Source organism: Sinocyclocheilus anshuiensis, unplaced genomic scaffold (assembly GCF_001515605.1).
Source record: "Sinocyclocheilus anshuiensis isolate Anshui unplaced genomic scaffold, SAMN03320099.WGS_v1.1 scaffold1051, whole genome shotgun sequence".
NCBI lineage: Eukaryota > Metazoa > Chordata > Actinopteri > Cypriniformes > Cyprinidae > Sinocyclocheilus > Sinocyclocheilus anshuiensis.
The window spans coordinates 828,395-838,996 of NW_015546234.1; the positions used below are offsets into that span (position 1 = coordinate 828,395).

General features: G+C 39.5%; 1 protein-coding gene across 1 annotated transcript; it reads left to right on the forward strand.

Annotated features, from left to right (window-relative positions):
* Nucleotides 1–4,622: 4,622 nt before the first annotated feature.
* LOC107701489 (protein phosphatase 1A-like) lies at nt 4,623–8,715 on the forward strand. The gene is made up of 3 exons (XM_016503504.1): nt 4,623–5,047; nt 5,496–6,365; nt 7,003–8,715. The coding sequence occupies exons 2-3, from the start codon at nt 5,508–5,510 to the stop codon at nt 7,144–7,146; spliced, it is 1,002 nt and encodes a 333-aa protein (XP_016358990.1). The 5' UTR covers nt 4,623–5,047; nt 5,496–5,507; the 3' UTR covers nt 7,147–8,715.
* Nucleotides 8,716–10,602: the final 1,887 nt, after the last annotated feature.

Below are 10,602 nucleotides of genomic sequence, written 5' to 3' on the forward strand. Positions count from 1 at the left end.
GGGAAGACAAGAACAAAGGGAGTTAATCCAAAGAATTTGTGTTAATCCAAAGAATACTGTTTTGTTGTTATCATCTTCACATAGAAATAAACTCAGCTGCTGTCAACAGCAAGGTCAGAGGCACTGCTCAAAGCACAAACCATCAGAGTGCTCTGCGTCAGATTAGAATTACAGCAAATAAGCAAGTGTAAAAATTAGGCCATGGATTTGTGTGTGCCATTTCACTTGGACCGTATTACTGCGGAGCTCAGTTGATATTGATAATCCACAGTGTCTTTAGATTGTAATCCCTTGTTGGAATTAAGGACACTGGAAAGGACTTTTACACAGGAATAAGACCAAAAATGACCTTATATCATTAAGTCTTCTAGATCTAATACTGTAGTTGTTCATTTGGGCTTTGTTCATTTGGTCGGTCTCGCCAGGGTTCAACAACAAAAAGAGTTTAGATGTCTCCTTTTGTTGTCTAAACAGCATGCATTTTGGAGCAATAGTGTGGGGTCATGTGAAGATTGAATATGGAACATTAATCTCTAATCTTAATGTTAGTTTTGCAATATTAGCAAAACACTTTAAAATAATTGTTTTGTTTTTTTATCACTGATCATCTGGATTTTGTATTTTTAATAAAATAAAGCATCTTATTACATGCTGATCCTAAATACAGACTGAACAATGTGTGTTGCGAATTTATGAGGAGCGAAAAGACAGAAAATTTAATAAATAATAATACATAATACAAAAACAATAAAAGTTAATAATGCAAAAACATGGCCATGAGGCAGAAAGTTTCTTTTTTGTTTGCTTGTCATACAAAAAAATAATAGTATCTTTATTGAGAGCTTTTCAGAGCGTAAATGGACAGCAATGTGGCTCCTTTGTCCTTGAGAGAAGGTGGAGAGAAGAAAAGATGAAAGGGGGAGATTGGCAATAACATTTCAATTACTGCTTGGCTTGCCAAAGAACATGGCAACAGCCCATCACAGGTGCAGTTCCCTTTCATGGGAACTTCGAACTGCGTCCTCTAGGGAACGCTATGGGGAACGCCTCGTTGTGACCCGTGTCTGAAGCATACATTGAAAAAACACCTACAACACGTTGGCCGGCGATAGTCATGACGTCACTACGGGTGCGACTATAGTATAAATAGGCGCCGGGAGAACACATCATCCTCTTCTTCGTCTTCACTGACTGTTTTGTTTGAAGCGTGCATTTCCGTGGTAAGAGCGATCTCCATTCATTATGGTGAGCACTAGCAAAGCGTTTAGAAGATGTGTGCATCCGTGTCATCGCTATTTGACACCTGATGACACACACGATCTATGCGTTGTTTGTTTGGGCGAAGAGCACACACGCGATGTCCTCGAGCACTGCAAACGTTTTTCAATGAAAAAGCTCCGTTCTCGTTTGTCTCTTTTTCAAGTGGGACTCGAGACCGGTGAGTGGCGCAGGTGTCATGCAGTAGCATTTACTCCACCGGCCTCGCTCCGTTCCCACGGCTCTCGGCCCCGCCCCTCTCGTCTCGTAGAGTAAAGAGGGGCAGCCATCTGCTTCCCGCGGTTCAGGACCCGCCGCTGCTGAGGCATGGAGGAGAATGAGCTCGTGGGGATCGCAGGCGGATCTGGCCGATGAGTTTAAAGAGGGGCTTTCCCTCTATATTAAAATTTGTTTGATGATCTGAATCTTTTAAGTGTGACAAATATGCAAAAAATGTAAAAAACAGGAAGGGGGCCAACACTTTTTCACACCACTGTATATATATATGTATTTAATGTGCTGGTGTTTGTGTGTATAACCCTTCTGCTAGCTTTCTTTGCTGTGTTTCCCAGGACCTGTGTGTTTCTGTCCTTTTTCTAGGGTAGGTCCTCGGTGAGCACCCACTCTGCTGGATTCAGAAACCGGATTCTTGACTTGCAGTGATTACCTCACTCGTCGATGTTGTATCCAGTCGGTATGATAGCCCTGGTTCCGGCTTCATACTTCCTGGATCATGTGGCCAAATCACAGGCTTCTGCGGGAGCCTTCTTGATCATCAGGCCCCCGGCACGGCACTGCAAAATTTCCTGGACAAGTGTCTCGTTCCCTACTCAGGGAACCATGGTTACATACGTAACCTGAGACGTTTCCATGATCTAAATGAAAAGCAGTGCTTGGAATAACAAGACTCAGAAGACAGAGATAAACTGTGTGTCATGTTATCGACTGTACTGAAAATGACCTCCAAGAACTTCAGTATTAATGTTATTTAATATTGCTGTTTTTTTGTTGTTGTTTTTTTTGCTAGGCCGATGCTTTTTATATCAAATTTTCAGGTGTTACCCTGTTTGTATGATCTCCTGAGACAGAAGATGTTTTTAAAGAGTGATGACAGTAAACTGTGACTCACTTGGTTTGCCTCACACATGGCCACTTTCACTGCAGCTGTTGTTGTTATTGCTTTAGACAACAGAGTCCAAATACACTGTCTGCAATTTGGAAAGAGGGCATCATTGTTGTGGCATGTTGCTTTGGATACTTCACCTGTGGTTGGCGATTTGGCAAGCAGTCTGACAATTCAGTGTTTGGTTCCTAAATCCCTTCTTCTGTCATTCATCCAAATCATTCTGTACATAACCTTCATACTTGTTTCATATCTGACATGCTTCAAATGGTCAGAGAATCAAGAAGAGTGGCATTTTTATAGCTTATTCAAGTGGATCTTTACTGGTCGGTTGCAACCCAAAAATGGGTTGCAGCTGGTCTGTTCTGATAAAATGCAGCTAATCATGGTTAAGATAGCAACAAAAAATATTTTTGTGTAGGGAATTATTGGCTGCCAAGAGCATGAAACATTTAGAAATTCAATGGATGTTTAGAAACCGAATTTGTCACTTCTCCTGTTCAGCGTATATCATGTTAATAATTTCACATATTGTTGGGCTTATACAATTTATGGTCAAATTAATTACTCAGTTTGATTTTAAGTGCATCTTGTTTCATTTTTTTGTATTGTAAACAATTTTGGTACTGTGTTGGTGCCCAATGTAAAATATCAGTGCTGAAACAAAACCAGTTAAGAACCACTGCATTATTCTATAGCCATAAAATAATAGAACGGCATAACTGTTAACAGACAGTGTAGTGCAAAAGCTTTAGGGCCTTTTTTTTGTATTGATATATTATAAACCGTGCAATTCAGCATCACGGTGGCAGTCTAACTGGAGGTTACTTCATTCAGGTATAGTGCTTTTGGCATTTAGAGCAAGAAGCTACTTACCCTAAGTGCATTGCATTCTGAGCAACACGCTTAAGTCACCCTGCAGACAGCATATATTTAATTTAAGAAGCTTTTAATTTGAACTACATTAATTATTTACCTCCAGTCATTAGCATTACGAGTGCAGCCTTGTATATATCATGATAAAGCATGGTGACACTTACAGCCACTATACATTCTGTGGAATCCTATTTAGTGTTCATGGGTGACCATAAATGACATGTTAGCATTGACTCATTCCCTTTACTATTGCTCTTAGACATGTCATTAACTGCAGATAGACAAATGAAGGGCTTATATTATAGCTCTATTTACTAATGCCTATGAAAAAATGTAGTTGATTATGACATGTGCACACTCAATGAAAATTAAACCTGAATAGTCCACGTGCAATATAATTTCTGTGCAAAACATGTAGCTCATTGTACACAGCAGCATGAATAGTCTACATCTGGTGACTACAATCACAATGTTTAACAGCTAAAAAGGAAAAAAGAGGCCACATACAAAATTCTAATGTACACTGTAAAAAGATTACTGTGAAATTTACAGCAACATACTGTATACAGATTCTACAGTATGGATTTGTTCATTTTACAGTAATAATGCTGTGAAACTACAGACATTTGTTACAGTGTAGGCTAGCTAATGCTCTTTGTGTGTTGCATGTACAACCAGCACAATCCACCTTATTTTAAGTGTAGGGACACCATTTCCTGTGACTGGATGTGTGTGACATCCGATTCATTAGCCACTAGTGAAGTGCAGTATTTGCGCTACAAACCATGTTTATGATATAAATAATATAATAGCAAATACGATATCGAGCAGCATAACGGAATGTTTTCATAGCCTATAGGCCTACAGCTAAAATAAATGGACATTCATGGTAAAATGCCTGCTCTTACAATAAAAAAGATGGATAATAATTGATCATATTGATTGTGTCAAACTTTAATAGATTTACTCTTTTTTTACAGTCTGTTTTTCTTTCATTCTTAATTTTAAGGCCTATAACGACTGGTCAATCAATGAACTAATCATGATGGTAATTCAGTGGCTTTTGGGCGTTTTTTAAAGTTTCATCATACATTTGTCACGTTTCAAAAACCATATAGGTCAAAGTCGATGATAATCAATAAAATGTTTAAATGTAGAAATGCCATAATTTCTGTCGGATAAAGACCCTATGTATGTACACGACAATGAGCTCTTTTGTAAACTTATGAAGACTATAAGCCATATAATCATCTGCAGAAAAAACTGTTAAGCACAGCTAAATCAACAGCGAGAGTTTCTGCTGTCTGTAACATAACGGCCCCTCATTCTCATCAATGAATCTATTTCCAGCCCTCAGTTGCGTGGCAGTGATGATGTAATAGCGAGAGCGGAACGCGCACTATCCGCTGCAGCATCCGGGTCCCCGAACAAACCAATCCGCGCAGAGAGAGAGGTGTTCTGAGTGCGAGGCTCCGGTAGCCCCCCCTCGGAAAAACAAAAAAACTGGAGCCAGAAATGCCCCACCGCCCAGCTGCGGACTGCCTTAACGGGCTCATGTGATGCTTTTCATATGTTTATAAAACATTTTTTTTTTCGTAATTGATTTCTGGCCGTTTTGACGTTAGTTTACTTGCTAATTGGTTAGCCATCGATTGATGGGTGTTGTGGCTGTGAGCGCTGGGTTATAGTGTTTGCTGTCTGGCCCAGCATACTGATATTAAGGCTCTTACGTTACCCGCGGCTTTGGTGCCTCGGTGTTTCTCCATCCAGCAAAAACCACGAAGAAGCTAGGTAAGTGATATTACAACACCCTGACGTACATTAAATATAGGAGTTAGCCTCTTAATGCTATCTGATTGTGCAGCAGTTCGCATATGCTGATAAGGGCAGTGGCTTCATTAGTAAACACATCACAGTTGCTCTAACGTCATTTAGGTTTGTTAATTTTGCTACGTTGGCGTCAAAAATGCTTTTAAAATTAAGCTAAAATCTAAACAACAGTAGGTTTGTAGGCAAAGAAGTTTACTCCATTGACGTAATAACATAAGCATTTATCTAAACAGTTTACTTGCTACTGGAAGCCTGCTGCACCTGTGGCTTATAGTATAAATCCTCATACCATATCCATCATATGTGTGAATATGTTATTATCGGTTTGTCAGTTTTGAGAGAATGAGAGTCACTTATGTCATAATAGAGCACCTTTACTCACTTTGTTTTGTGGTTATGTTTGTGTCAGAGCAAAATAAGAATGGGTGCATTCTTAGACAAGCCAAAGATGGAGAAGCACAATGCTCACGGGGAGGGGAACGGCCTGCGCTACGGACTCGGCAGCATGCAGGGCTGGCGTGTAGAGATGGAGGACGCACACACGGCTGTGACAGGGTTGCCTTACGGCCTCGGCCTATGGTCCTTTTTTGCCGTCTACGATGGGCATGCAGGCTCTCAGGTTGCCCGTTACTGCTGTGAGCATCTGCTGGAGCACATCACCAGCAACCCGGACTTCAGGGGAGGCTGCTCAGGAGGTGGGGATTTAATTAATGCTGAGCCCTCCGTGGAAAGTGTGAAATGTGGAATCCGCACAGGCTTCCTGCAGATTGACGAGCACATGCGGGCCATGTCCGAACGCAAGCACGGGGCGGACCGCAGTGGTTCCACTGCGGTGGGCGTGATGATTTCTCCTCATCATTTGTATTTTATCAATTGTGGTGACTCCAGAGCCTTGCTGAGCCGCAAGGGTCGCGTTCACTTCTTCACCCAGGACCACAAGCCGAGTAACCCTCTGGAAAAGGAGAGAATCCAGAACGCAGGTGGTTCTGTTATGATCCAGAGGGTCAACGGCTCCCTCGCTGTCTCCCGTGCTCTCGGTGACTTCGACTATAAGTGTGTGCATGGGAAAGGCCCCACTGAGCAGCTGGTGTCCCCGGAGCCAGAAGTGTATGAGATCGAACGCTCTGAGGCTGAGGATGAATTTGTGGTGCTGGCCTGCGATGGCATTTGGGACGTCATGGCCAATGAAGAACTGTGTGATTTTGTGCGCTCACGCTTGGAAGTGACAGAGGACCTGGAGAGAGTGTGTAATGAGATCGTGGACACGTGTTTGTACAAGGTAAGGTCAGTTCGAGTTGGATGCTATTGGGTCATTTTTACCCACATCTATTAATTTAAACAAAAATACATTAAAAGTGCTATTCATACATAAAATTACTTAAATACACCGTTATGGGAATGTTTTTCATTTTTTAATTTAAATTCATTTAGGAAAGAAGCATAACATTTAATAAAATGGTCCCTGTTGTTTGGCATAATTTTTATTATCATTTCTCACGGAAAAAATCTTGCTTCACTGCTTATTAATATTTGAAAAGCTTTTGTCCACCAAAACAAAGTCATGTGGTGCAACCAACATGCAGAAGCATACACAGAAAAAAAACATCAAAAAGGAAATATCAGACCCCTGCAGACCCTCTTGACTGTGTGTCTTTATGACAAGGCAGAGTTAGTTCACATTGTAAAGTGTCATGTGGTGCGACTCTCCAAAAATGTGATGAGATTATTTTTTTAAATTTATAATATTTGTAAAAAGTATTGTTTACTTTGTGAAATCATATTTATATTATATTATAAAATATAAATGTGTATACTTTTTACTTAATGGTAATGATATTTTAGAGGTTGTTCTAACATTGTATCCTGTTATTAATCTAACTTGAGCATGCTATCTGTGTTTATTTGTTTATCAACAGGGTAGTCGTGACAACATGAGTGTGGTGCTTGTATGTTTTCCTGGTGCCCCAAAAATCAACCCAGAAGCCGTGAAGCGAGAGGTGGAGCTAGATAAGTACCTGCAGAACAGAGAGGGTGGAGCATGTAAAAAGGCGAATAAATAAAATGTTTTACAAATATGAAGAGAGAGTTATAGAAAGTGAGCATTCTTACTTAATTCGGTGAGTTTGTTAGATGGCAGTTTACACTTACCAATTAAGTATACGTTACAGCTAATGTAAAGTTTCCAATTAACGAATCCCCATATTGGAGAGGAAAGACTCACTGGTACTGTATTAGCACAGTTAGGACTATTTAGGATCAATTTTAACCAGAGAGAAATACCACAGTGTGAATTTATTTGAGCTTATATTGATAATTAGAGGCCTTTAATTATTTATTGCCAATATTGAAAAGCACTTACACAATTTAGAGGTAACCTGTAGCTTTACCAGAGGTTTTATTGTAGTGCATCCGAGAATCCTCCAAGCCAGTGCATATTACTTGGCATATTATTAGCTTTTAAGTGATGGTGAGTAAGTGCAATTGTAGTTTAGGAAAAAGGAGTGATGAAAACCCAACATTTGGCTCTGCACTTTTTCATTAAACGCTGCTATACTTAAAGGCATCTTCTATTAATAAGAGAGAGACCAAATTTGAGATCTCAGTTAGAATACAATATGTTTGTGTTCGAGCAGAATTAATGCAAAGTGTAGTTTTGCATTTTGTTTGTGACAGTGTGTTCTTCAGATAGTTGTATTCATCCACTTATACAAGCATGTGTTTAAGTCTGGCACCCGTTTCATTTGCATCTTTCTGAAAAGTCGATCTAAATGAGAGTGAATGTCAGGCCTCCACAGCTGATTACCTGAAATTGTAGCTGACACTACTGTACGTGACCTGATGGTGCAGTTTCGTGTCTATAGCGGTGGCCACGAGCATTTTAATCTGCATGATTCCTGTTCTGTAATATGGAACATTGTTGCCTTAGGCCTAATTTACAGTGACTACCTTGATTAGAATCGATAGGTTAGCACTTGGTATCAACCCCAACTGCTTGGAAGAGTAAAATGAAATCCAATGGACACATGGTACTGAAAGCATACCGATAGCACGATAAGTTGTGTACACCTCCTGCATGTACGCTACATTAAGAAAAAACGGGGATAGATCTTATTTAGAGTTAAGTTGGTCTGACAGAAGTTTTGTACTTTGTACAGTATACATTTGTAACCCCTGAGCAACAGCTTCCGTGTGAACTGAACACAGTATTTGAAAGATTGTGTCAATGTTTACAATCCTCTCCCGGGTTGTTTACTACTTGTTGCCTCAAACTGACACTTTGTCAATCCTCTGGTTTGTCTATAAATATTAAGAAAAAAATAATTTAGTTGGGGAATTCTTGATGCATAGAGTGGTATTCAGCCTGTTCGCACTTTTTGAGATGTAGATCCTTGTTGGTCCAATGATTGAACATTTATAGTAAAATGGTACACTGCTTTTGTGTCTGTAAAACCAACAAGATTTGGCTTTTTTTCCTTCTGTACCTACGATTTTGGAAGCGTCTCATTTAAGTTTCATATTTTTGAACCCTTTGGACTTGTCCTAACATGGCGCGACTCAACAAGATTTTAGCGACAAGCAATTTGTCTAATGTTTAATGGATAGTTCACCTAAAAATTAAAATCATTTACTCACCCATTGGATCCCATTAACTTTCATAATATGGACAAAAACAGCAGACATTTTTTAAAGTATCTTCTTACAGAAGAAAGAAAAAAACATCACTTTGAGGTTTGAAGTAAATGATGACATAATTGTAATTTTTGGGAGAATTATCACTTTTAAATGTGACGTGACGCAGTGCAATCAATCGCAAAACCTGGCCAATCAGAACAGCTCCCACCGTTTCAGAATGTGTGAATCAGTTCCTCCTCGTCCATGTTTGATGTTTAATATATGTGAAGTCGATATACTTGAGCAGTACTTCAGTCTAGTGAATTTTGAGTGTGGACAGGTCTACCAGTGCTCAACAAGAGAAAAAGAAACCACGTTACCGACAAAATGTAGTGTCGTTTTATCAAATCACGCCTTGTTACAGAAACAGATTTTTTTTGCCTGCATTAGTAAAGCATGGTTCTTTTTATTTAGCAAAATTTTCCCTTGCAACCAAAAGATTCCACATGTTCTTTGTTTTACCAGGAGATATATTTTAGCATTACGATGTGTTTAACTGAATGAAAAACATAGTGTGCCTGCTCAAGAGAACCGTATCAGTTTCATTTAGCTTGGGTTTGCTGTTGTATCTCCTCACTGTTTGACATATCTTGATAATCCACTGTTTATTAAATTAGCCTTAAATATTTTCTTCCATAATAGCACATCTGAGATCCGTATGCTTTGATGAGACATGTCATGTGTTTGTATACCTACAAAGAGTGACGAGGTTCTTCTGGGAGAGCCTTTAATTGTGCCTATGAGTGAGTCTATGGCCAGTTGTAGCATTCAGAGGAACTTTCTAAATCTTTTGAGCTGATTGTGTTTATTTTGTAACATTATTCGACTTGAGCATCATTTTAGCTTGTGCGTTCGGTAGCATTTGGCCCCTTACAGACCCTTCACTTGAGATCATTGCTGCATAAAGCACAACCCAACCCCCCCCCCCAGTGGGTCAAACATTGGGGGGAAATATTCCCTTCCGGTAGCATTTGGCCCCTTACAGACCCTTCACTTGAGATCATTGCTGCATAAAGCACAACCCAACCCCCCCCCCCAGTGAGGCAAACATTGGGTGGAAATATTGCCTTACTGAAAAACAAAGCAGGCATTATATGGGCCACAAAGTATTGTGGGAGATTACCTTGATTTCTAACACTGTAGCACCATGAAATTGAGATGTACAGGGAAAGAAAATGTCAACTACAAGTCTGTCCTTCTATAAAGTTCATTAGATTTCAAGTGAACCAACCAACTGCAAATAAAATAGGCCTTTGTAACACATTGGATAACTTCAAAATGTGTCTTCTGGAATATTAATCAAAAGGGCAAACAGAAGCCCACTTATTGTCATATACTTGCGCTGTGTTGTGATATTGGTCCCTGTGTGTCACTTCTGTCTTTATCTCTCAGGTCCAAACTGACAAGCAACAGAGGACACTATTTATTTGAATTATTTATTGTCTTTATAGTATTTTACCTCTTTTCAATGAAACTGTCCATGCATTCCATTTTCTTTAGCCAAATAAGCACTACTAATGCAATGAAAATCTTATATTCTTTTCTCCTTGTATTTATTGTTATACATCTGTGTCATGAATAGTCTATGTGAACTGAAAGCTATGCGAGTTAAAATACTTCATGTCTTGGGTTCATCTACACAAAGTAGTTTCTTCACATGCTGTTCACGCTTTTCACTATTCTGTCAGAGTAGATCGGTCCAAGGTTGAAGACGTGTAAGGGTTACAATCTATGATCGGTCCTTTCTTAACCCAGCAGACTGTTTGTGTCTGTGTTTGTTCAATTTTACCTCTCAGAAGGTAACCGTTTTATAAAGCTCATTTTGAAAGATTTTTCAAGTGCAA